Below are 23,860 nucleotides of genomic sequence, written 5' to 3'. Positions count from 1 at the left end.
TTTCACTGCAGACTGACCGCAGAAGCCAATGAGACTCCAGCTTTTTTCTATTAATTCAGACACTAAAAGACCTTCAAAAATGTAAAAGCAGCCCTGACCACTGGTAGCTTAGTTGGTTAGAGCATTGTCCTGATACACCAAGATTGCGGGTTCAATCCCTGGTCAGGGCACATACAAGAATCAACCAAATGAATGCTTATGTAAGTAGAGTAACGAATTGATGCTTCTCTCTCTCTCACACTCAAATTGGTAAATAAAAAATTAAAAAAATGTAAAAGTAATACCACTCTTCTCGTTTTTTAAATATAGCTATTTTTTACAAATGTTATGATAACATAGTGAGTTATTATTATAATTTTAAATGATTTAATAAATATTTTAAACATCTCCCAGTTTTAATTTCTAATTCAGTAATTATGAATAGCTATAACTCACATAAAAGCCCTTTAGGGGTCTCTCTCTTTTTTTTTTAATTAAAAGATTTTATTTATTTATTATTAGAGAGTGGGAAGGAGGGAGAAAAAGAGGGAGAGAAACATCAATCTGTGGCTGCCTCTCACATACCCCGCACTGGGGACCTGGCCCACAACCCAGGCATATGCCCTGACTGGGAATCGAACCAGCAACCCTTTGGTTCACAGGCTGGTGCTCAATCCACTGAGCCACACCAGCCAGGGCTCTTTTTTTTTTTTTTTTATGACTTTAAAGAAGTCTTTAGACCAAAATGTTTGAGAACCACTACCCAGGAGGAACTATCGCAGATAGTTTCACCAGGCGGCATAGACAAGAATTTTCACTGCAACATTGTAATAGCAAAGAACTGCAATCAATCTAAATGTTCATCAGAGGAAATAATGATAAATTGTATATTTTTATAATAACTATATAGCAATTTCAATAAAAGAACTAGCTGCAAGTGTCAACATGATCAAACCTGACAAATGTTAAGTTTTAAAAGTATCTGCTGAAGAATACATACAAAATTATACTATATATTACTTAGTGTTACATACATACATATATAGCAAAAGTAAAAAAATACAAGCATATAGGAATGATAAAAGCAGAAGTCACTGTAGAAAGTTACATCTGGGGAGAAGGGGGAATGGCAGGGGCCTTCAATTATATGTGGAATGTTTATCTCTTAAGTAGATAGTTATTCATTGTATTATTCCCTGTAATTTTTTGTATGATTGAAATACATCATAAGTAAAAGTTAAGACTGCTGAGTGGACAAAAAGGCTGTTAGAAAGGGAGACACTATGGGACCAGATGAAGGATTGCAAATTAAGGGTGACTTAGGTTTGATTTAGGTTTCAAGTCTAGAAAACTGGAAGAATATCAGTGCATGGGCTCAACTTCAGGAAGTCAGGAGGAAGAAATGGTTGGTGAAAAGGTAAGGTGCTGGGATTTAGATGTTCTAGCTTGAAAAGCAGGGATGAGAATGATCCTAGAGAATATAAATTCAGAGAAGGTGTTTGGGGGTCAGGGCCAGAAATACAGATTTGGGACTCACTGAATAAAGATGGAAAATTTGAGAATAGTTGAGATCACCTGCCCTTCCCCCCCACCCAAAAAAAACCCCACGATAAATGGAGATGTGGGTGTGGAGGGAGAGCTTAGGGAACACGGACTCCAAGGGCAGGGGTGGAGGAGAAGAACGAGGGGCTGGTGGAAGAAATCTAGAAGGTCTCAGAAAGGGAAGAGAAGGGATTGGGTCCAGCAGAACACTCCAAAAGAGGTAGTGTAGAAAGGTTCAAGGAGAAAGAGGAATAAGACTAAGTCAGTGGATTCTATCTGTGTAGTGTCAGCTCAAGCTGTGAACTTCCTGAAAACCTGCCAGCTCCAGGAAGCCAATATCGATGCATCTCACACTTTTCTGACCACTCCTCTTTCTTTTTCTCTTTTTTCTAAACGTCATTGTTGTTCAAGTACAGTTGTCTGCCTTTCCCCATGAATACTCCCCCCTGCAACCCCAGCCATCCCCACCTCCCTTCCTTGATTCCACCCCCTCCTGGTTTTGTCCATGTGTCCTTTATAGTTGTTCCTGAAAACCCTTCACCCTTGACCATTCCTCTTTCACCCATCCATTCATTCCAGCAAATACTGATTGAGTATCTTCTATGTGGGCACTAAGGATAAGACATTGAGTGTCTCTGTCTTCATGGAACTTAGATCATAGTAGGGGAAGGAGACTTTAATCAACATCCAAGGAGACTTGGATGAATGTAGAATCACGTCTATAATGAATGCTGTCAATGAGAGGTACATGAGCTTTGAGATGGTGTAATGGAGAATTGTTTCCATTCTCCTTTCAGCAGCATCTATCAGGTCGTAAGCCCCACAGGGCGTACTTCTTTATACTCTCAGACTGTCCATTTCCTTTTGATGTCTTCTCCAACTTCCCAACACAATGCTTCAGAATAACAGGTAGTCAGTATATATTTACTTCTGTACGATACATCTGTAACTGGGTGTTTCAGATCTTGTAATAAATACATCAGAGTGCAGGGAAAGCGATGAAGAAATCTCAGTACCCTGGTATGGGTGTTAAAGACCCCAAAAACAAAGTGCAAGCTTTGAACAGGTTAGTTTGGTGTCCTTCACCTGCATCCCAAGCAATTCCCTGGAGAATCCTTTTAGGATTATTCTCAAAGAGGGAAACAGTAAAAACATAAAAAGGATCGGCACACGACATTCTCAGCTCCAGAAAGACAACTCAAAAAACTGTACCAAAAACAAGGGGGGTGGTGTGGAAATGGGAGGGAGATGGGGAGGGCTGGGGGGGGTGGGAGTAAAAGACAAAAGACTGTACTTGAACAACAATTAAAATTTAAAAAAAAAACTGTACCAATAGTAAGCTGTGCTATGTTTTTTTTTTCAAATAAAAAGCAAAACATTCATCATAAGACAATTGGCCATTACAAGAAAAATACATTTCAGTGGTAATCCAGGAACAATCCACAACTACTTACATCACGAAACTGAACCTTTCCAAGTTCTCCTAGTTCACTGACGCAACAATAAGCAGCTTCTGACTGTAGAAAAAGCTGAGCCAGTGTCATCTCCTCGCTCCGGAAAAGCTCCCCCATGGCGCCAGACAGTACATCAACTGAGTATCTGGATTTTGGTCCAACCTGAGGCAAAAAGAGAAAAATTACATGGTCTTGGGAAGCACTAAGAGGGCTAAGAGCAAACAGCAGCCCAGGAAGTCTCTTCTGTTTTGCATGTCATGTATTCCCGCTCATGCTGACAGGTCTTTAACAACTGTTTTGACATCCTGCTTAGAAAGATGGAAAGGAGAAATTGCTGAGGCTGTTACGGAATCCTCTTCCACAGAAGGCCTGATGAAAAGTCACTTCCTTTGTGGTCAACAACAGGATCAAATGACAATATTTTGGGACATCTCAATACATAAGAATGTATCCAGATTATAAACAGGAACTGGGAATCCCAAACAGCTTTTTAATACCCTGGACACAGTATTATGAAGCAGGGACATTCGCACATCCACTTGGGTCAGGAAACAGAATTTCTACCCTCTGCTGTCCATTCCTAACAGCCCAAGTCCCAGCATTACCCTAAAGCTATGGCTACCTTAAAGAGCTTAACCTTCCAAATTCCCCAGAAAGCACCATTTTCTCTCTAAGGAATCTAAATACATAACCATTATCTCAGAAAAATAAATAAAAAGGAGCCAGCTTGCATGGTATGCTCAATTTCAAGTCAAACATAACAGGAATACACTGGTAATGACAAAGCAGTTTTATCAAGCCACCGAGAATAAGCTTTCGACCTTTGAAGCTTTCTGTTTCTTATCACCACCTTCAAGGTTAATTACATTGCCCCATCTGTTAAAGATTCTCATACTTGGGCCAATAAAGGTTTCATTTTAGGGCTGTCCGATTGCTTGCTGCCAGGTAAGAAAGACAATTTGCGCTATCAGTGGTCCTGAAACTGCAATTATTTATTCTCAGTCAGCTATTGGGAGGCACAGACTGTACCCTCTAAACTCAGCAAAACGTGCAGTATTTTTAGTATCATGAGCGCATCCATAATGATAGGTGAAGCTGGCATCAAAGGGAGAATTACTCTTCGGGAAGGCTGGGAGACATTTTGAGAAATTTGAATGACAAAACCTTTGTGCATTTGACGTTCAAGGCAACAGAACAACACACCCAGATATAAGCAAGGATTTTAAGAGATTATGTAGCTTGACTTCATGACTGTTTATACCTGAATCATCCAAATCAGCTGCTACCAGTCCCCAACACACATCGCTCCTCAATGATGGGATAGATTCCACAATCTCTAAACACAAAATTACGCCTGATCAGCATAGTTCAGAGGCTGCCAATAATGACAGCCCACAATGAGTTGCCTCCCTCCTGTTTTTTAACGATTACGAATATCCCTAGAACATCTCTCCGACTGGAGCCAAACAGAAAACCACAGGCCAAAGCGATTAGAGGATGGGGGGTGGGGGGCTGTCACCAAACGAAATAAGAAAAAACAGTAATTCTGCACGAGATGAACCCAAATAACGCGTCTCCGCGTACGACCTGTCACCCAATCCTCACCACCTAACCAGGTATTTAGATTCACCTGCTTCATTTCCTGTCTACCCGGTGAGCCCAGGCACACCTACCTCCTTAAATAGGGACTAAAAGGGGAAAATCTTCAAGTTGGGACCTCCTTTAAGAAGCCCCCCCCCCATATTTTTCGGACATCCCAATAACCTTCAGTTCCTCCGCATACCCCTTAAATGGGGGAAGGGATCAGGACCTCTAAAGAGAAGTCAACCTCCAATTCTTCTGTCCACAAGAGGAGTGTCCAAATAGGGGTGTCCAAAGGGGTTAACCCATATTTCCTTTCAGAGACCTCAGATCCCTGCCAATTTCTTTGACAAGCGAGGGGGCTGCCAGGAGGATTTCCTGTGCCCCTCGGAGGCCGTTTCCTGCCGCGCTGTACCTACAGCCCCCGCTCACCTCCAGCCGCCAGCCGGGCCACTACCAAGGCAGGCAGTCGCGGCAGACCGAGCCCGCAGTCTCCCCAGCTCCTGGCTGCAGCGCCTGGACGTGTGTGCGTCAGCAAGGCCCCGCCCCCGCGCCGCCGCCGGACTCCGCCCCTAAGATAACCTCATTGAAGTCGGCCAATAGGGTGCGGCCTCCGTCGGCCGCCGCAGTGGGTTTACGCCATCTTGTTGGCCCCGGGCAGGCTGCGGGCTTGGGTGGGTGGATGGATGGGTGGGGCCGGCAGTGCAGGTACACTCCGGAGCTCGGGTGCCCGAACCCTTCAGTATCTCTTTTCTGTAACACTTATTCTCCGGGCGAGGCAGTCTGCTCTCTTTATTTTCGTTTCCAGAGAATCAGTTCACGACTGTTTCTCCTCGAGGGAAGTGGCCTGAAGGAAGGGGAGAAATCATTTCTACGGAAAGACCTGAGAGCAGCACTCACACACACTTTTCCCTTTAGTTTACAGAAAAGAAAACGTGAGCCCTAGAGTGCGGAGCGACTTGCGAAAGGTACGAGAGCCTGCAGCAGAGCCCTGAACAGGGGCTCCTCACTTAACTACGGAAAACTCCCCTTTGAAAAGGTACTTGGTTTAGTCCCTCCAGCAACTGGACAGGGTCTGGTTTTCCGCAATTAACAATGGGGGAGGGGGGAGTTCCCTAAGACCCTGATTTGCATCTTGTTTGGTTGATGATGCCTGGGGGCCCATTTGACCACATCAGGTTTTCTAGTCCTCAAAAGTTTTAAAAGAATAACTTGTTTTGTTTAAAAAAAACAAAACAAAACACGGACAAGTGTTGCCAACCCGTTTTTATAAAAACGACGTTCTCGAATATTGATCTTGATTCCTTTTTCTTGACCTTTTGAAGGGGAGTAGGGATCCCACGTCGTTCGTAATAAAGCGAATCAAGAAGAACTCGGAAAACCGGTTATTCCGTCGCCGTGGGTGGTGGAACCCTGTTGAGATTCATAGTGTAATGAGGAAGACATTCCACATAAAAACCTGGTGCTGATAAGTTTGTCAACTTGACAGTGACGACATCGATCCTGCTTTACCAGCCCAAACGAAATGGGGAAGGGCAGAAAGACACGTTTTATTCGATTTCTCTAGTTCACATTGAGAGTGAAAATAGAATTGAACTGCGTTACGGTTTAGTGTAGAAGTAGCACCTTGGAGAGCCCCAGAGCCTTCCTTTCACTGGTGAACTTACATACTCTTGCTCTCTCAACTTTCTCAGCAAGGTAGAGTCTTAGAAACCTTAGGCAGTGACGCTCATTTACCTTCTCTGAGCCTTTAAAAACAAAAAACAAAAACCATTGTTTTAAACTTCAGAGTCAGCTGCATGCCAACCACCAAGTTTTCATACCCGACCTTTAAGGCACCCATTCATCTGGACTCAGCTTAATTCCCTTGAACTCCCCCCCACCCCCACCCCGTGGCTTTCTTGAAAGTATACCCTCCAGAGCTCTTTTTCTGTCTCCTTTCATCTTCCGCCCCCGGTCTTTCTCCAATATTCTAGTTCTATTCCTGCTTTTCATAGCAGCCCTGCTTGTTGTCAGGTGTAAATGTCTGTGTGGGGGACTCATCTAATTTTTCCATCCACCTCTCTTTTCCAAGGCTCAGAGATAGAGTGTCAAGCTGCCGGAATAATGTCATTCAGGCCACAAATGCTTGCTGAGGCCCTAATATGTGGCAGACGTGATCCTAGGTGCTGGGGATAAGAAGATGAAACAGACACATTTTCTATCTTAAAGGAGCTCACCGTGCAGTGAGAAATTAATAATAATAATTGAGAGAGATATAGATATTGTAGATAGATAGAGACCAGAGGTAGAGTGCAGTGGTTAATATTTATTTTTAACCATTATTTACTTAAATATTTACTTTATGAACCATGCACTTTTCTAAATGCTGTGTAAAGAGGATCTCATTTAACCCTCACAACAATATTGGGAGGCAAATACTGTTACTATCCCCACTTAACACAGGCTATGGTGATGGTGAAACTGAGGCACAAAAATTTGCACAAAGCCACTCGGCTGATCCAGGGCAGGTCGGGAACACCCAGTCAGGCTGCCACCGTGTCCCTTGTGTACACGGTGACCCCTGTTTGCCTCTGAGAAGAGTGCTGTCCCTGAGCCCTCCCTCAATTCAAAGCTTGGTCTGCCACGTAATATCTGTAACCTTAAAGCTCTGTAAGTCCCCCTTTCCTCATCCGTAAAATTGAGTTAATAATAGTACTGACTTCATATGGTTATTTTGAGAAGTAAGAGGAACCTAGCACATTCTTGACACTGTCTGCATTTTTTAAATGTTAGCTGTCATTATCATGGTCATTATTACCATTGTTGTTGACATACAAAACTGTGTAATAGCCCTGAGGATGTCAGAAAAGCTTACATTGAGGGGGGTGGCTTGAGAACAGAGCTTTGAAGGATTAGAGCTCTCATTAAATAAAAACTGTCCCTTCCCCTTAGATCCTTAATCCTGCTAATGACATCATTGTTTGTAATTACCCAGGGTCCAAGCTTACACTATCTTTAATTCCGATTTTTTCTTTCCATATTTAGTTGCCAAGCATGCTAACTCTGGGTCCTGCATTTATTTCTTGCCTTTACCCCCTTCACTCTTTTTTATTTTCACTGCCAATAACCTAGTACAGGTTCATTGCCTCTCTCAGATAACTAAAGAAGTAGTCTATGGGAGGCAGCATGGTGTGTAGTAGACCGAAGCTTTTGTACCATCTGGAACTGGCTGTGACTCTCAGTTCCTCCATTGAGTCCATCTGATATCAGATGTAAGAGAAATAAATCTCAGCTCTCACAGCTACATGGGGTGTGAACTGGAGCAAGTTAGTTCACTTCCTTGAGCTTCATTTTCCTCATTGGGAATCTCATGAGATTTTTCTGTTTCTTTTTATAAAACACAGTACTTTCTACGTGACTTTTTTTCTGGTACCAAACTATAAACTCCTTTTCTTCCCTAGCATTGGGCCTACTCATTCAATAGTAAGTACTGTTTCTTGAATGAATGCACTAATAGAAATCTGCTACCACCAAAAGAACACAGGTATCACACAAAAAGGAGTGTGATCTCATCCTGCCTCTTCTCTATTGCCTTTGTCTTATGAACCTCATTACCTGTGGGGAGGAGCACTCACGGCAGATGCCTGTATTCTTGTAACAAAGATGTGAAGGACAGCAGGGAAAGGATCAGAACAGGAGCTAGAATCAGAAAATGTCTGTGGAGTCCGTGAAAATTGCAGGATCATCAACCTCAAAAAAACAATGGTGCTGTTGTCTGTATTCCATTTACAGTTCTCAAATTTATTCTACATCGAAGCATACCTATGAGGGAAAATGCTCTTTAAATTCAATGAAGAGTACCTTTATTAAAAAATCCAAAATCATCACAAATCCAACATTCCCTTTAACAGATGTCTATTAAGTGCATGCTTTATACCAGGCATAATGCTGGAAACTGGAAATGCAAAGATGCGCAGGAGCTCAGAGTCTACTGAGGACAGTCAAACAACTAACTAATACATAGTGTGTAACATAGCAGCAATTGGAACAAAAGTCAATGGAAGCCCAGAGAAGAGCATTTTGAATTCTATCTGGCTCTGGGAAAGGCTTTAAAAAGACGTGACATTTGCACCCAAGCTGGTGTGGCTCAGTGGATTCAGCGCCAGTCTGAATCTAAAGGTTGCCAGTTTGATTCCTGGTCAGGGCCCGTGCCTGGGTTGTGGGCCCATGCTGGGGGCTAGTGAGAGGCAACCAGTTAACGTATCTCTAGTACATCAGATGTTTTCTTCCCCCTCTCCCTCCCTTTCCTGCTCTCTAAAAAATAAATAAAATCTTAAAAATATATTTAAAAAAGAAAGACATAACATTTGAGATGGGTATAGATAGGTAGATACAGATACCGATATTTTTTTAAATTCTTTTTAGATTTTATTTCAAGTGTCAGGCTGTATTTTTTTTTTAAATAATGAAAATTTTAATTTTGAAAAAGTTCTTCAGAGCAGGGTGAGCAGTTCATTTCAATGATTTCTTCTACTTGCGATTAACAAGGAGACAACAAAAGAAGAGAAAATAAAGAATTATGCTTCCCAGGGTGTTCTGCATACCTGCCCACCCCTTTGGGCCCGCTCTACCCCGTGGGAAGACCTGAAATACTGAAACAGGCCCCCGAACCAGTCCCAGTCCACGAGTGTCAGCATGGATGGGAAAACCCAAGACTTGAAGGTGCCAGAGACACAAACTCAGCAGCAGAACAGACAGTAGGGACAGGCCTGGCCCTGCCCCTCCTCCACACAGTTCTGAGGACTGGGGCTCAGCCTGCTGCTTGGCCAAGGTTAGACAAATCAACTCCCCTCAGGAAGAAGTCAGTTCCTGACTCCACAGTCTGTCTTTGGGGGACCAATGCCAGCCCCCTTGGCTCCCTGAACAGGTGAGGGCTGGCACCCTTAAAGCACCCTTCCAGGCTCCAGGACCAGCCTGCTACCCTCCTGCTGTTGGATCTTTTGGTGCTCCCGGAGGTGATGCTTCTGCACACAGCTCCTTTCACCCTTGGCACAGCTGTAGGGCTGCTCACTGGTGTGAATGCACAGATGCCACACCAAATCCGACAGGTAGCTGAAGCTCTTGCCACAGTAACCACAGATGAGGGAACTGACTTTTCCTCCAGGACATATGGCTGGGCAGAGAAACCAGTTTGTTTCTCCTCTCCTGGACACGATGGCCACCACTGGTACCCTCCTGCAAGTGGCAGTCCTGGTGGGTCACCAGGCTCACCTTGCAGCTGAAGTTTCTCATGCATGCCTCACACTGATGCTGTTCTGTCGTCTTGGACTGGGTCTTCAGCTGTGGCCTGTGCCTAAGGCTGTCCTCTAACTCGAAGGCAGAGAAAGACTCCCACCCTGAGTGGGTCTGTAAATAGGTGGCCAGCTGCTTCTCACAGTGGAAGCTGATCTTGCACTCAGAGGGCTCGTAGGAAACGGAGGTATCCTTTTTCAGCTTCAGGCCATGCCCACATTCCTGACCCAGTTGCACCTGCCTATTAAATTTCTGCTTCAGGGGGCAGCCCAGACTTCTGTCACTGTCAGGGTCTCTGCCACCCTCAGTGGGCTCCTCTACATTAGTGTCCCTGGGCTCTGGTTTCAGGAGGACAGAACTGCCCTGACTCTCCCAGAGCTCAGTCTGCCCCAGGGTCAGAAAAGCGTGCTCTTTTGCAATGCCTGAGAACTCTCCAGGAAGATGCTCAGAGTGTTCCCTTGGGCAGGCACCAACAAAGCCTTCCTCCTTCAAGTCACCCAGCATCTTTGTATCCAACTCCACTTCTCCTTCTGGCTAGCCAAGGACCTTCCAAGAGACCAGAGTCTCATAGTTGCTCATCATTACATTTCTGTAAAGCTCCTTCTGCCAGTCCTCCGGATTCTCCTACTCCTGCTGTGAAAAACAGGCTCTGTCGTTTTTGAGTGATGGGAACACCTTGGGGGCCTCCACCGTGCTGCCTGGGGGCAGCTGCAGGACCCAGAAGTTTCTGTTCTTTAGCAGGTTCTCCAAGTTCTCTAGCCACTCTGCACTGGACTTCCCAGCACAGCCCACTTGCTCTCCAGCTGGTTTCCAAAATCCCTGGTCATCTTCTTGAAGTCAGCCAAATTCTTCTCAGCTGTCCCCATGTGTCTCTCTAGGTTCTGTAGCTAGGCAGCCTGGGACTCATCTTCCCCATTCCCTGAATGGAGGCCACCACTCTGTGGAGTGAGGTCTTTATGGTCTGAAAACAGGACCTTTTCTCTGTTGCTCGTGGAGGCAATGTGGAAGGAGCCAAAGGCGTGGAGGCGCTTCCTTCCATGCTGAGCCAGCACAGATTCTGTTGTGGCCACCACTTTCCTATCAATAGCGGGGCTCTGCCTGATGCCCTTCCGACTGCCTTGAAGGCATAGCTTTATAAAAGAATATAATTTCAGAAGTCAAACATAAATCATTCTTATAAAAAGCAAAGTAAGCCCTGGCCAGTTTGCTCAGTTGGTTAGAGTGTTGTCCCAATATACCAAGACTGAGGGTTCAATCCCCAACCACAAATTGATGTTTCTCTTTCTTGCTGAAATCAATCAATCAATCAATTTTTTTAGATAGACAAAATAGATGTGGCAGACAGAATATTCCTACTGAAATGTGAAAAAATAATAAACAACCAAAGAATGAGAAATTTCTGCTGAAATGGCTAGGAAATAAGTATCTTTTAATTTGGGGGCATTATTTGAGGTTTGTTCATAATCTTCCCTTATACTTTTAATATTTGCTTTCTGGCATCCATTGTTCGGGATGAGAAGTCAGCCATTAATCTTATTATGGTTTACTTGTATGTGATGAATCATGAATGACTCATTTCAAGATTTTTCCTTTTTTTAATAGTTTTATTTCCGTGTGTCTAGGAATGAATTTCTGAGATGGGTAGTGAAGGATGCATAGAAGTTTGTTCACAGGAGGAGACAGAAACAGTACAAATATTAGACTAAAACCAGATTTTCTTTTCATCACAGTCAGCATATATACTAACTTAGCCCAAAACTGACTAAAATGTTTTGATCCAGAATAATCAGGCATTTATGTTGATTTCATCTATAGCTATCTATATGTTTCTATAGGAAAGGAAGTATAGAAGGAAAGAAGAGAAAAAGTACCTTCTGTGCTCCATCTTTCTGTCACTTGAACAAATACAGCATATGTTCAACAGGATCAAGTATAAAATGCTGTTGACCACATAGTCCTAGAAGACATGAGCAATTTCTTATGCAGACTAGCCAGTCTGGGGGTGTCTGAATGGAACTATTTCTCAGCATCTGTAAAAATGTCTAAGCAATAGGTACAACAATTAGTATTTTACTACCAAGACAAAACAGAGAACAGAGGTACCAATCTCACAGTCTCAAAAATTTTTAAAATTGTCATTACAGTGAAATGATTTAAATAAATGTTTTTTCTACTTTTTCCTTTTTTGAGATTGACTGAATACACAACAATTGCCAAAATTTCCACAAATGAAAGGTCAGCTCGTATTTGCTCATCCAACTTACATTTTTAGATGGGGCCTACAGAAGAGTGTGAAAGTTAAACCAAGTGTTTTGAAATATGTTGCTCAAGTGCCTTTTTTTCCCATGTGCTTCCTATATTAGTTTCAAAGGGCTGTTACACAAATACCATAAACGGGGTAGCTTAAAACAACAGAAATTTATTCTTGTAGAGATCTGGAGGCTAGAACTCTGCAATCAGATGTCCACAGGGCCATGGTATTTCCAAGGAATGTCTAGGGAAGAATCCTTCATTCCCTCTTCCTAGCTTCTGGTGGTTTCCTGCAATCCTGGGCTTTCCGTGGCTTCAGGATGTGTCACTCCAGTTATTGCCTCTTCACAAGGCCTTCCTCCCTCTGTTTGTCTGTCTATGTCCACATTTTTCTCTTCATATAAGGGCATCAGTCATTGAATCAGAGCCCACCTTAATCCAGTATGACTTCATCTTAAATTGTTTACATCTGCAAATACACTATTTCCAAATAAGGTCATATTCACAGGTTCCAGGTGGACATGAATTTGGGGAGAACAATTTCAACCCAGTATACTTCCCTTACCAATTTTGGGGAGGAAAGTTTGTTTTGCATAATTTTTCAGCTATTCACCTACAAGTAGTTGGCAACAACCAGTAAAATTTTTATTTAAAATTTGACTTCCTCTTGCCTGAAATCTTTGAGATGCCAGTAGCTCAGTTTAATGATTGTCTAGTCCAATTATGGGTTTTTTTCCCCCTTTTATGTAAAAAGGAACTCTAGTTCTTAAACTATTCTCCCAAGGATCTGGCTTGAGTGCTGGATGAGAGAATTCTCCTGCCGCAACCTTTAGGTGACCTGTGGTCACTTTGAGTGACTGTCATCCTTCAGTGTTGATTTGCAGTTGTGTTCACAGAAGTAGTTTCTTTTGCAGTTTCACTCTGAGTTCCTCTAAATAACACCTTGTTTTTACTTTCAGAGGCTACCAATGTTTAAAATAAAAGTCTTTTGGTGAAAAGTAAAATTCTCTCCATAATAGATTTTGAGGCTTCATTTGGTGTTCAAAGAATGTCAGCTTCCCTTAGCTCTGTTAATGATTACATCTGTAAGTAGACAGGAACGAGTCTAAGGCATGTGACATTTTCTGCAGCCCTCAAGGCTCTTGTGACCAACACATGAGGCAAAGAGCCTTTAACTCCAGGAAGTTAAGAAAGCCATGAAAGAGGCTTCTTTAAAGAAATAAAATTTAGAAAGCGCAAGGAAAGTTGAGATAGGAAGAAGAGACGGAAAGGTCGACACAGTGCAGAGAGGCCTCTTTGAGACATTAGACCTAAAGTATTTGCCCAAGGGAAAAAAAAAAAAAAAGAAACTAGTCCAAGAAGGGTTCTGAAGTACAGGGTCCGGCACATGTTTCTGTGTTGGGTTTCTGGTGACTTAGAGAAAGGAGATTGTACCTGGAGTGAAAAAATACATTGGAAAATTCCAGTAGAAAGGATCTGGTTGATTCAATGGTCAAGGGATAGATCTAACTCGAACTGTTGTATCTCCACTGCCTGGCATTTAAATACACTTAATAAATATATTATTATAATATATTTTTTATTTTATTGATTATGCCATTACATTTGTTCTATTCCCCTCCGCTCTGCACACCCTTCCTCCACCATTCCCCCCCTTTAGTTCATGAACATGTGTCTCAAGTTCTTTAGATTCTATATTTCCCCTACTATTCTTGCCCTCCCCCTATCTATTTTCTACCTACCATCTATGCTACTTATTTTTTGTACCTTCTCCCCCTTTCTCCTTCTCCCACGCCCCTGTTGCTACCCCTCCATGTGATCTCCATTTCCATGGTTCCAGTCCTGATCTAGCTGTCCTCTTAGTTTGCTTTTGTTTTTGGTGTGGTTGTTAATAACTGTGAGTTTGCTGTCCTTTCACTGTTCATCTTTTTTATCTTCTTTTTCTTAGGTAAGTCCCTTTAACATTTCATATAATAAGGACTTGGTGATGATGAACTCCTTGAATTTGACCTTATCTGAGAAGCACTTTATCTGTCCTTCCATTCTAAATGAAAGTTTTGCTGGATAGGGCAATCTTGGATATAGGTCTTTGGTTTTCATGACTTGGAATACTTCTTTCCAGCCCCTTCTTGCCTGTAAGGTCTCTTTTGAGAAATCCGCTGACAGTCTGATGGGAACTCCTTTGTAGGTGACTGTCCCCTTATCTCTTGCTGCTTCTAGAATTATCTCCTTCATTTTAATCTTGGCTAATATAATTATGATGTGCCTTGGTGTGTTCCTTCTTGGGTCCAACTTCTTTGGGACTCTCTGAGCTTCCTGGATTTCCTGAAAGTCTATTTCCTTTGCCAGAATGGGGAAGTTCTCTTTTATTATTTGTTCAAATAAGGTTTCCACTCGCAATTGTTCCTCTTCTCCTTCTGGTACCCCTATAATTCAGATGTTGGAGCATTTAAAGATGTCCTGGAGGTTCCTAAGCCTCTCCTCATTTTTTTGAATTCTTGTTTTTTCATATTTTTCTTTTTGGTCATTTTTTCCTTTCTTCTGGTCTGCTCCCTTAATTTGAGTCCCAGTTTCCTTTCCATTACTATTGGTTTCCTGTGCATTTCCATTCATTTCAATTAGTTTAGCCTTCATATGTTCCTCTAATTTGTGACTAAAATCAACCAGTTCTGTGAGCATCCTGATCACCAGTGTTTTGAACTGTACATCTGAAAGTCTGGCTATTTCTTCATCGCTTAGATTTATTGGCTCTGGGGCTCTGAGTTGTTCTTGAGCCATGTTTTGATCTGTTCGTGCCTGTTACATATGAGGAGAGGCGCCTTAGTTGTTCACCAGGGCGGGGCCACCCAGGTAGCTGGTTTGTGATGCTGTATGTGGGGGCAGGGTCAGAGAGGGAGCAATGGCAATCCTCTCCACTCGCCCGGTCCACCTCACTGCTCTCCCCAGGCCTGTTTATCTGAGCGCAAATGTGCGAGCCCGCCGCCCTGTGCCGGGGCCTGCACAGTCTGTCTCAGTGCACGTCTCTTCACTGGTTTATCTGCACGCAAATGTGTGACCACAGACAGCCAGCCGGGCCGCACCTTCCATAGCTACCCCGCACCTGGGATCTGCGCCCTCAGCTGCCTGTGCACTGCCCGGGTCGGAGGATCTTTTTTGCCTGACCCGCTCCACTGCTGGCTTCACCCCCTCACCAGTTTAGCTGAGTGGTTCGTTGTTTTTGGACTCCGTATTGTTCAATTTTTATGGTTTGATTTCGTTTATCGTTGTTAAAACTTTATTGTTTTTAGATTTGGTTGTGCGAGGAGGCAAAGTGTTTCCACCTACACCTCCATCTTGGCAGAAGTCCTAAATACACTTAATAAATATTTTTGAAAGAAAGAAAACGAAGCTGGAAATATAGTTTCTTAACTTGGGACAAACTGATGTGGGTTCTTTGTAAACATGTACTTATTTAAGGCTGGAGATTGCTATGCCTTGAGTTATTTTTGTTTTTTAAAAAGTCTACTGGGCTGATGTGGTATCTTAAGGAGGGGGCTGTGGGGAAGGGCATCCGCAGGAAACGTGGGAATAAGGACATGGTCTTCAGAAAAGAAAAATGTTTTCGGGGAAGTAAGAAGTTATCTGAAAGAAAACCTTCAGTTGGATATTATGTTGAGCCCTATTTTTTCTTTTTGCTTGAAGTTTTAGAAACTCTGAATACAGATGAACAATTATTTCTATTTAAAAAATATAATTTGGGACAAAAAAATTTCTGGTAATATGTGTAGCCATTGCCAACACTGTTTGAGTAGAAACGTGAGGTAAGTAAATTTTAGAAGCTTTCCAATCAACTTTTACATGCCTCTCTTCTATTCTTTTTTAAAAATCTTCACCTGAGGATATGTTTATTGATTTTAGAGGGGAAGGGAGAGAGAGAGAGAAAGAAAGAGAATGAGAAAGATTGATCAGTTGCCTCCCTTTAGCACTCCTACCTAGGCATCCGACCTATAACTTAGGTAGGTACCCTGACCAGGGTTGAACTTGCAGCCTTTTGTTGTATAAGATGACACTCCAACCAGCTGAGCCACTCTGCCAGGGCCCTTCGATTCTTTAATTTAACACAAAGTTTGGGGCTTGATATGATTTAGTCTGAGGGTGGAGGAAATTGGACAAGGATCCTAACTTTAAGGAACTCAGAATGTATGATGCAATAAGGGTTTTATCAGCAATATATGGATAGTGCGTGGATAAAGGCATCACTAGCTGTGCTTGGAAACCTTTACTGAGAAGATTAAATTTGAGTTGCACCTTAAAGGATCAGTGGTGGTTGCCCGTTCACTACGAACCTGGTATGTTCTTTGCCTGCTCTGCATACTGGGAGTGTTTCCATCACCTCTCTCTGCAAAATTGTTTCTTTCAAGACTGAGTCAAAGATCAATCTTTTAATAATGACAACACTATATATCAAATTTTATGGGCTATCACTAAAGTTACACTGAGTGAGTGATAAAAATAATCATAGGTTTAAATGTGTTCATTAAACAAGAAAGAATTAAGGTAAATTTTTAAAGATTTTACTTATTTATTTTTAGAGAGAGGGGAAGGGAGGGAGAAAGAGAAGGAAAGAAACATTGATGTGTGGTTGCCTCTTACCTCCTACTGGGGACCTGACCCACAACCCAGGCATATGCCCTGACTGGGCATCAAACTGGTGACCCTTTGGTTTGCAGGCTGGCACTCAATCCACTGAGCCACACCAACCAGGGCAAATTAAAGTAAAATAAGCATAACTCAGACATCCGGCCAAGATGGAGGTGTAGGTGGAAGCATTGTACCTCCTCACACAACCAAGTTTAAAGACAACAAAGATTTAGTAAAAAAAAAAATGCAACCAAAACAGACAGAAAATTGAACTGTACCAAAGTCCGACAACAATGAACCATTCAGCCAGACTGGTAAGTGGGGCGTAATTGATGGCTGGTGGAGCGGGGTGGCACAGGAAAAAGTGGCCAGAACAACCCAGGCACACAGGCGGCGGTTGGCAGATCCCAGGCATGGGGTGGCAATGGGCGGACCCAGTGAGGGCACGAGGTGGCTGGCTGACCATGGTCACACTCACACACAGATAAACCAGGCAAAGAAGCAAGCAGTGAGACAGACTGCACAAGCTGGGGGCCCAGCGACGGGAATTAAAGCCTAAAAGCACCAGTTGGAAAAACCTTCAGGGGTCAAGGTGCTGGGAGAGGCTCCCAGGCTCACAGGGTTCATTGGAGAGACCCTTAAGGTCCTGGAGGGTGCACAGGCCCATACACACGGTAACCAGCACCAGAAGGGCCCAATTTGCTTGCTGGAAATAGCAGAGGGGACTGAAATCTGAGAGAGAGCAGAAAAAAAACGCCATTGCTTCTCTTTGCTCCGCCCCCACATACAGCGTCACAACCCAGTGACCTGGGTTGCCCCACCCTAGTGAACACCTAAGGCTCCACCCCTCATACATAACAGGCGCAAACAGACCAAAATATTATGGCTCAAGAAGGAGAACAGCTCAAAGCCTCAGAGCCAATACTTCTAGGCAACCAAGAAATAGCCAACCTATCAGATGCACAGTTCAAAACACTGGTGATCAGGATGTTCACAGAACTGGTTGATTTTAGTCACAAATTAGATGAACATATGAAGGCTAAACTAAGTGAAATGAAAGGAAATGCACAGGGAACCAACAGTGACGGGAAGGAAGCTGAGACTAAAATCAAGTGGACCAGAAGGAAGAAAAAAATTACCAAGCAGAAAAGAATGAAGAAATAAGAATTCAAAAAAATGAGGAGAGGCTTAGGAACCTCCAGGACATTTTTAAATGTTCCAACGTCTGAATTCTAGGGGTACCAGAAGGGAAAGAGGAAGAGCAACAAGTGGAAAACTTACTTGAACAAATAATAAAGGAGAACTTTCCCAATCTGGCAAAGGAAATAGACTTTCAGGAAGTCCAGGAAGCTCAGAGAGTCCCAAAGAAGTTGGACCCAAGAAGGAACACACCAAGGCACATCATAATTATATTAGCCAAGATTAAAATGAAGGAGAGACCTGGCTGATGTGGCTCAGTGGATTGAGTGCTGGCCTGTAAACCACTAGTTCAATTCCTAGTCAGGACATATGCCTGGGTTGTGGGCCAGGTCCCCACTTGGGGGTGTGTGAGAGGCAATGGATCTATGTATATCTCACACATAGATGTTTCTCTCCCTTTCTCCCTCCCTTGCCCTCTCTCTAAAAACAATAAAATCTTTAAAAATAAATAAATAAAATAAAATGAAGGAGAGAATTCTAGAAGCAGCAAGAGCTCAGGGGACAGTCACCTACAAAGGAGTTCCCATCAGACTGTCAGCTGATTTCTCAAAAGAGATCTTCCAGGCAAGAGGAGGCTGGAAAAAGATATTTCAAGCCCTGAAAACCAAAGACCTACAACCAAGATTGCTCTATCCAGCAAAGCTTTCATTTAGAATGGAAGGGCAGATAAAGTGCTTCTCAGATAAGGTCAAATTCAAGGAGTTCATCATCACCAAGCCCTTATTATATGAAATGTTAAAGGGACTTACCTAAGAAAAAGAAGATAAAAAAGATGAACAGTGAAAGGACAGCAAACTCACAGTTATTAACAACCACACCAAAAACAAAAGCAAACTAAGAGGACAGCTAGATCAGGAGTGGAACCATGGAAATGGAGATTACATGGAGGATTAGCAACAGGGGACTGGGAGGAGGAGAAGTGGGGAGAAGGTACAGAAAATAAGTAGCATAGATGGTAAGTAGAAAATAGACAGGGGGAGGGCAAGAATAGTAGGGGAAATATAGAATCTAAAGAACTCGTGACACATGAACATAAACTAAAGGGGGGGAATAGTGGGGGAGGGGTGTGCAGAGTGGAAGGGAATGAAGGGGGAAATGGGACAACTTTAATGGCATAACCAATAAAATGTATTTTTTAAAATATTAAATAAATAAGCATAATTCAACATGTTTTAAAAACACAACAGAGTAAACCCAAATAAGGCAAAAAGAATTAGTAAAGTAAAAATAGCTTAAAGGGTAATAAAAATAAGAGCTACTTCTTTCTGAATACCAATAAAAATAGAAGAACATCTGGTAATGTAAGAGACTACAGATATAATAATGAGAATTGGTTCTAACCACAGATACAGAAGAAATGTTAAACATAAAATACAAAGTCATAAATGTTAATATATTTTTAAAAATATTAATAGATTGAGCAATTTTACTTAAAAATTATAAATGAACAAAACTGACTTAGTTTTACATATTTTCTTGTTTTGTTAGATTCATGTGTTTCACTTTTTGAGAAACTTAAATTGTATTTTAAAATTTATTTGAGAGAGAGAGAGACGAACGGGGGGAGAGAGAGAAAGAGGGGAGAGATTTGTTATTCCACTTATTTACGCATTCATTGGTTGATTCTTGTGTGTGTCCCAACCTGGGATTAAACCTGAAATCCTGATATATCGGGACAACATACTAACCAACTTAGCTACCTGGCCAGGGCAGTATTGTATTTTTAATTTCAGCTTCCATGTGTTCACTGTAACTGTAGAGAAATAGGACTGATTTTTGAGTGCTTATTGTATATCCTATAACTTTGCTGAACTCATGTATTCTAGAGTTTTTTGTAAATACTTTCCTTGGAATTTTAAAAAAGATTTTATTAAATTTTAGAGAGGGGAAGGGGAGAGAAAGGGAGGGAGAGACACATCAATATGTGGTTGCTTCTCACGTGCCCCCCACTGGGGACCTAGCCCCAAACCCCCTGCATGTGCCTTGACTGGGAATCGAACCAGTGACTTTTTGGTTCACAGGCTAGCACTCAATCCATTAAGCCACACCAGCCAGGGCTCCTTGGGATTCTTTACATAGACCATCATGGTATCTGCACAAAATCAGAGTTTTATTTTTTCTTTTTCAGTCTGTATGCCTTTTATATCCTTTTCTTGCCTTATTGTGCTGGCTAGTTCTTCCAGTGCTCTCTTTAGTAAGAGTGATAACAGCAGACATTCCTGATTTATTTCCAATCTTAGGAAGAAAGAATTAAGTCTTTCACTATTAAATATGATCCTAGCTAGGTAGATATTTGTATCAAGTTGAGGAAATTTTCTGCTATTCCTGGTTTTCTGAGAGTTTTTTTTTTTTATCATGAATTGGTATTGAATTTTGTGAAAGGCACTTTCTGTATCAATTGATACAATCTCTTTGTTTCTTCTTTGTGTAATTTATATGGTGGATTACACTGACTGAATTTTGAATGCTGAATCAGCTGTGACATCCTAGAATAAACACCATTTAGCCATTATATAATTCTTTTTTTTTTTTTTAATCTTTTGGTGTTGGGGTCTCTATTTTCAAAAAATTTTTTAAAGATTTTATTTATTTACCTGGCTGGTGTAGCTCAGTGGATTGAGCGCGGGCCTGCGAACCACACGATCGCGGTTCAATTCCCAGTCAGGGCACATGCCTGGGTTGCAGGCCAGTTCCCAGCAGGGGACGCACAAAAGGCAACCATACATTGATGTTTCTCTCCCTCTCTCCTTCCCCCTTCCCCTCTAAAGATAAATAAATAATAAAATATTAAAAAAAAAGATTTTATTTATTTATCTTTAGAGGGGAAGGGAAGGAGAGGGGGAGAGAAATATCAATGTATGGTTGCCTCTCATGTGTCCCCTGCTGGGAACTGGCCTGCAACCCAGGCATGTGCCCTGACTGGGAATTGAACCGCGATCGTGTGGTTCGCAGGCCCGCGCTCAATCCACTGAGCTACACCAGCCAGAGCCTTATATAATTCTTTTTTACATATTGCTGAATATTTGCTATTGTTAAGGATTTTGGGATGTATTTTCATGAAGGATATTGATCTGTATTTTTCTTTTTTTGTACTTTCTGTCTGGTTTTAATATCAGGGTAATACTGGTCTCATAAAATAGGTTGGAAAGAGATCCAAAATCTTGTTTTCTGGAAAAGATTGTGTAATATTGGTGTTAATTCTTCTTTAAATATTTGATAGAATTCTCCATTAAAACCATTTGGACATGGAGGTTTCTTTTTTTGAGCGTTTTAAATTACAGATTGAATGTCCTTAAGAGTTATAGAGCTATTCAAACTATTTCATTTTGGGTGAGTTATGGTAGTTTGTGCTGTTCAAGGAATTGGATTATGGAATATTTACTTAGTCTCAAAATACCACCCTACAAAATAGTTCTGGATGATAAAGAGGGAAAGAGTAATTTTATAGCGGAAAAGTCTGACACCTCGACCACCGGGTCAAGGTTAACACCACTAGCAACTCAAAATCATGTACCACCTGGTAGAGTGCAACAGAAGGACAGAGCATCCCTTTTATGCTACTCCAAATCCAGTCACAAGGAAATATCAGACAAGCCCAAACCTAGCAACATTCTACATCATTGTTCTTTAATCTTCAAAAATGCCAAAGTTATGAAAGTCAAGGAAACAATGAGGTAGCACTCCCTTGAATGAAGGAGGCTAAAGAGAGGCAACAGCTGCCTTTGAGAGGTGGTCTCAGATTGGATCGCTAAGATCTAAGGACAATTTTGGGATAAATGATGAAATGCTGGGAAGCAGATGGTGGGATGTATCCATGTTAATTTTCTGATTTTGATGGTTGTACTAGGTTATATACCTGGATGTTCTTGTTTGTAGAAAATACATAATATTTGGGGGTTATGAGATGTCAGGTTGTCAACTTACTTTCAAGTGGTTTAGAAAAATTATTTTTGACTTAAAAAAACTTTTCTGTAAATTTTAAATAATTAAAAATTTCATAAATGAAAAAAATGTTTAGCTAGTCTCTTCCCATTTTGATCACTCTGTTATTCTAGTGCTCCTAAACATTGATTAATATATTTTACATACATTTGCATTGGATATCATCTACTTATTTGGGAATCTTTCTACATCTTGTATATTTATTTGCTCTCTTAACAACCACTTATAAACATTAAAGTTTTTGAACCATGAATTATCTGAATAGTCAAATTGCCTCTTCCAATTTAATTCATGGAAAAACTTTAAATCATCTCTCTGAAGTAATATAATGGATCCAGGAACCACGTCTGTGCTGATTGCTCATTCACACCAATCAGTGGCCCCAAGGATTCATAGAAATATGTTTTGGTGGAAAAATGAGTCACTCCCCCAACACACAGCTGGCCTGTCCCACCCAGAGCCCCGTGAAAACGTGGAGGTCCGAGGGGAGCCCCGAGCCTCTGCGTCTGAACAAGAGGCACGCTCTTCCCATTCGCACATGGTGAGACTTCGTTTCCTGGGAAGAGGGCCAAGTTCCACAAGTGCAATGGTCTTGCTTAGATGTGTATGGCTGCTAAACGCTTACTGTTTTTATTGCCAGTGCTGTTTCAAAGATCTGGTCTTGGTTCCAACTGGAAAGCTGAGAGGAAGGTGGAGGATCCTCTTGTGAGCAACAGAACGAGTTTAACAAAAAGTCTTCTCGATACCAGTTCCTGACCGGTGCAAGTTACAAGAACGGGCAAGGGCTTCTGCACGTTTCTTGATCCCAGTGGTGTGTCAACCGTTTTGACATGTCTGTTTCTGTAAATGAACATATTTCATCTTCATACAACCTTTGTTTTTTTAAATCCTTACCAGAATATATGCTTACTGATTTCAGAACAAAAGAAAGGGGGAGGGAAAGAGAGAACATCAATGTGAGGGGGAAACATGAGTCAGTTGTCTCCCCTGCGCACCCTGATCAAACCCATAACCCAGGTGTGTGCCCTGACGGATGAGCCCACAACCCAGGTGTTGGTGTACAGGACAGTGCTCCAGCCAACTGTGCCACTCGGCCAAGGCCCTTCCAAACAATTGTCGACATCCCCTCAAATCAATTTTCTTTCTAAAATACCAATCAGCTTCTTTTCCTCTTTTGGTTGCAGTCCTTAATTAGTGCCTTATAACCTTTAGGATAGAGTCCAGACTGCTCAGCATGACTTCCAGGATGCACTGTGATTGGGCAGCTTTTCTCACCCCGGCCTCACCTTTAGCCTGTCTGCCTCCAAACATCTTATACTTCAGCTTTGATAAAATATTTGCCATAGCAAATGGCCTCATGCCTTTACCGAGGAGATCTTTCCTCTGCTTGGAACCCCGACCCCAGCACATGCCACAGCTCAGCTCCTCTGAAGTGCCCCCGACGCCCTTCCATTGACAGCAGTGCCCTTTCCTCTGCACCGTCATCGTTCACTGTATGTGATGCCTTTAGTGGTCGCTGCCCTGCTCGGTCGTCGTTGAGGTCTGTGCCCCGTTCTCATGTGAGACCAGAAGTTCCTGATGACAAGGACCATGTCTTTCCATCTCTGGGTCCCCATCTCCTGGCCCTGGGACTAGCACTTTATAGGCATTTGATAAACATGTGTTTGAGTGGATGGTATTCGAAAATGTTTTTCTGAAGCACTATCAGGTCTCAGAGGGCTTTTTAAAGTATCAAAGATTCGTCTTATATACTCACTGAATATCAGAACTGGAAGGAACCTTAGAAATCACGTACTCCTATTTTTTCATTTACAGATGAAAAAACTAAGGACTAAAGGAGAGAAGAACTAAAAGAAGAAAAGTCACTTGAAATCATATACCAATTTGGAGGTAGAACCAAACTGAATAAATCTGAAGAAATGAGGCAAAGCTACAGAAGGCTTTTTTTTTTTTTTTTTCAGTAAGAAGACAACACAGTAACATTTTAGAAAGATTGACTGGCAATGCTGTACATACCG

At 42.1% G+C, this 23,860-nt stretch overlaps 1 protein-coding gene and 1 pseudogene across 7 annotated transcripts in view; both read right to left on the bottom strand.

Annotated features, from left to right (window-relative positions):
* ATP6V0A1 (ATPase H+ transporting V0 subunit a1) overlaps nucleotides 1-5,091 on the bottom strand; it is a 48,881-nt gene extending 43,790 nt beyond the window's left edge. For 4 of the 7 annotated variants that reach the window (XM_053661362.1, XM_053661365.1, XM_053661363.1 and 1 more), the window contains exon 1: nucleotides 2,976-3,137. In XM_053661362.1, the coding sequence (XP_053517337.1) occupies nucleotides 2,976-3,092 (117 nt within the window). In that variant the 5' untranslated portion in view covers nucleotides 3,093-3,137. Of the gene's footprint in view, nucleotides 1-2,975; nucleotides 3,138-4,236; nucleotides 4,256-4,988 lie in introns of those variants that run through there. The other 3 variants (XM_053661361.1, XM_037149143.2, XM_053661364.1) reach the window with 2 other exon arrangements.
* Nucleotides 5,092-9,481: 4,390 nt separating this feature from the next.
* LOC119052181 (zinc finger protein 212-like) overlaps nucleotides 9,482-23,860 on the bottom strand; it is a 20,269-nt pseudogene continuing 5,890 nt past the window's right edge.

The sequence above is a fragment of the Artibeus jamaicensis genome, unplaced genomic scaffold (assembly GCF_021234435.1).
Source record: "Artibeus jamaicensis isolate MK-2021 breed Jamaican fruit bat unplaced genomic scaffold, CSHL_Jam_final contig_2259, whole genome shotgun sequence".
Classification (NCBI taxonomy): domain Eukaryota; kingdom Metazoa; phylum Chordata; class Mammalia; order Chiroptera; family Phyllostomidae; genus Artibeus; species Artibeus jamaicensis.
The sequence above is the reverse complement of the archived record's forward strand: the minus strand, read 5'-3'. Positions and strand labels throughout refer to the sequence as shown.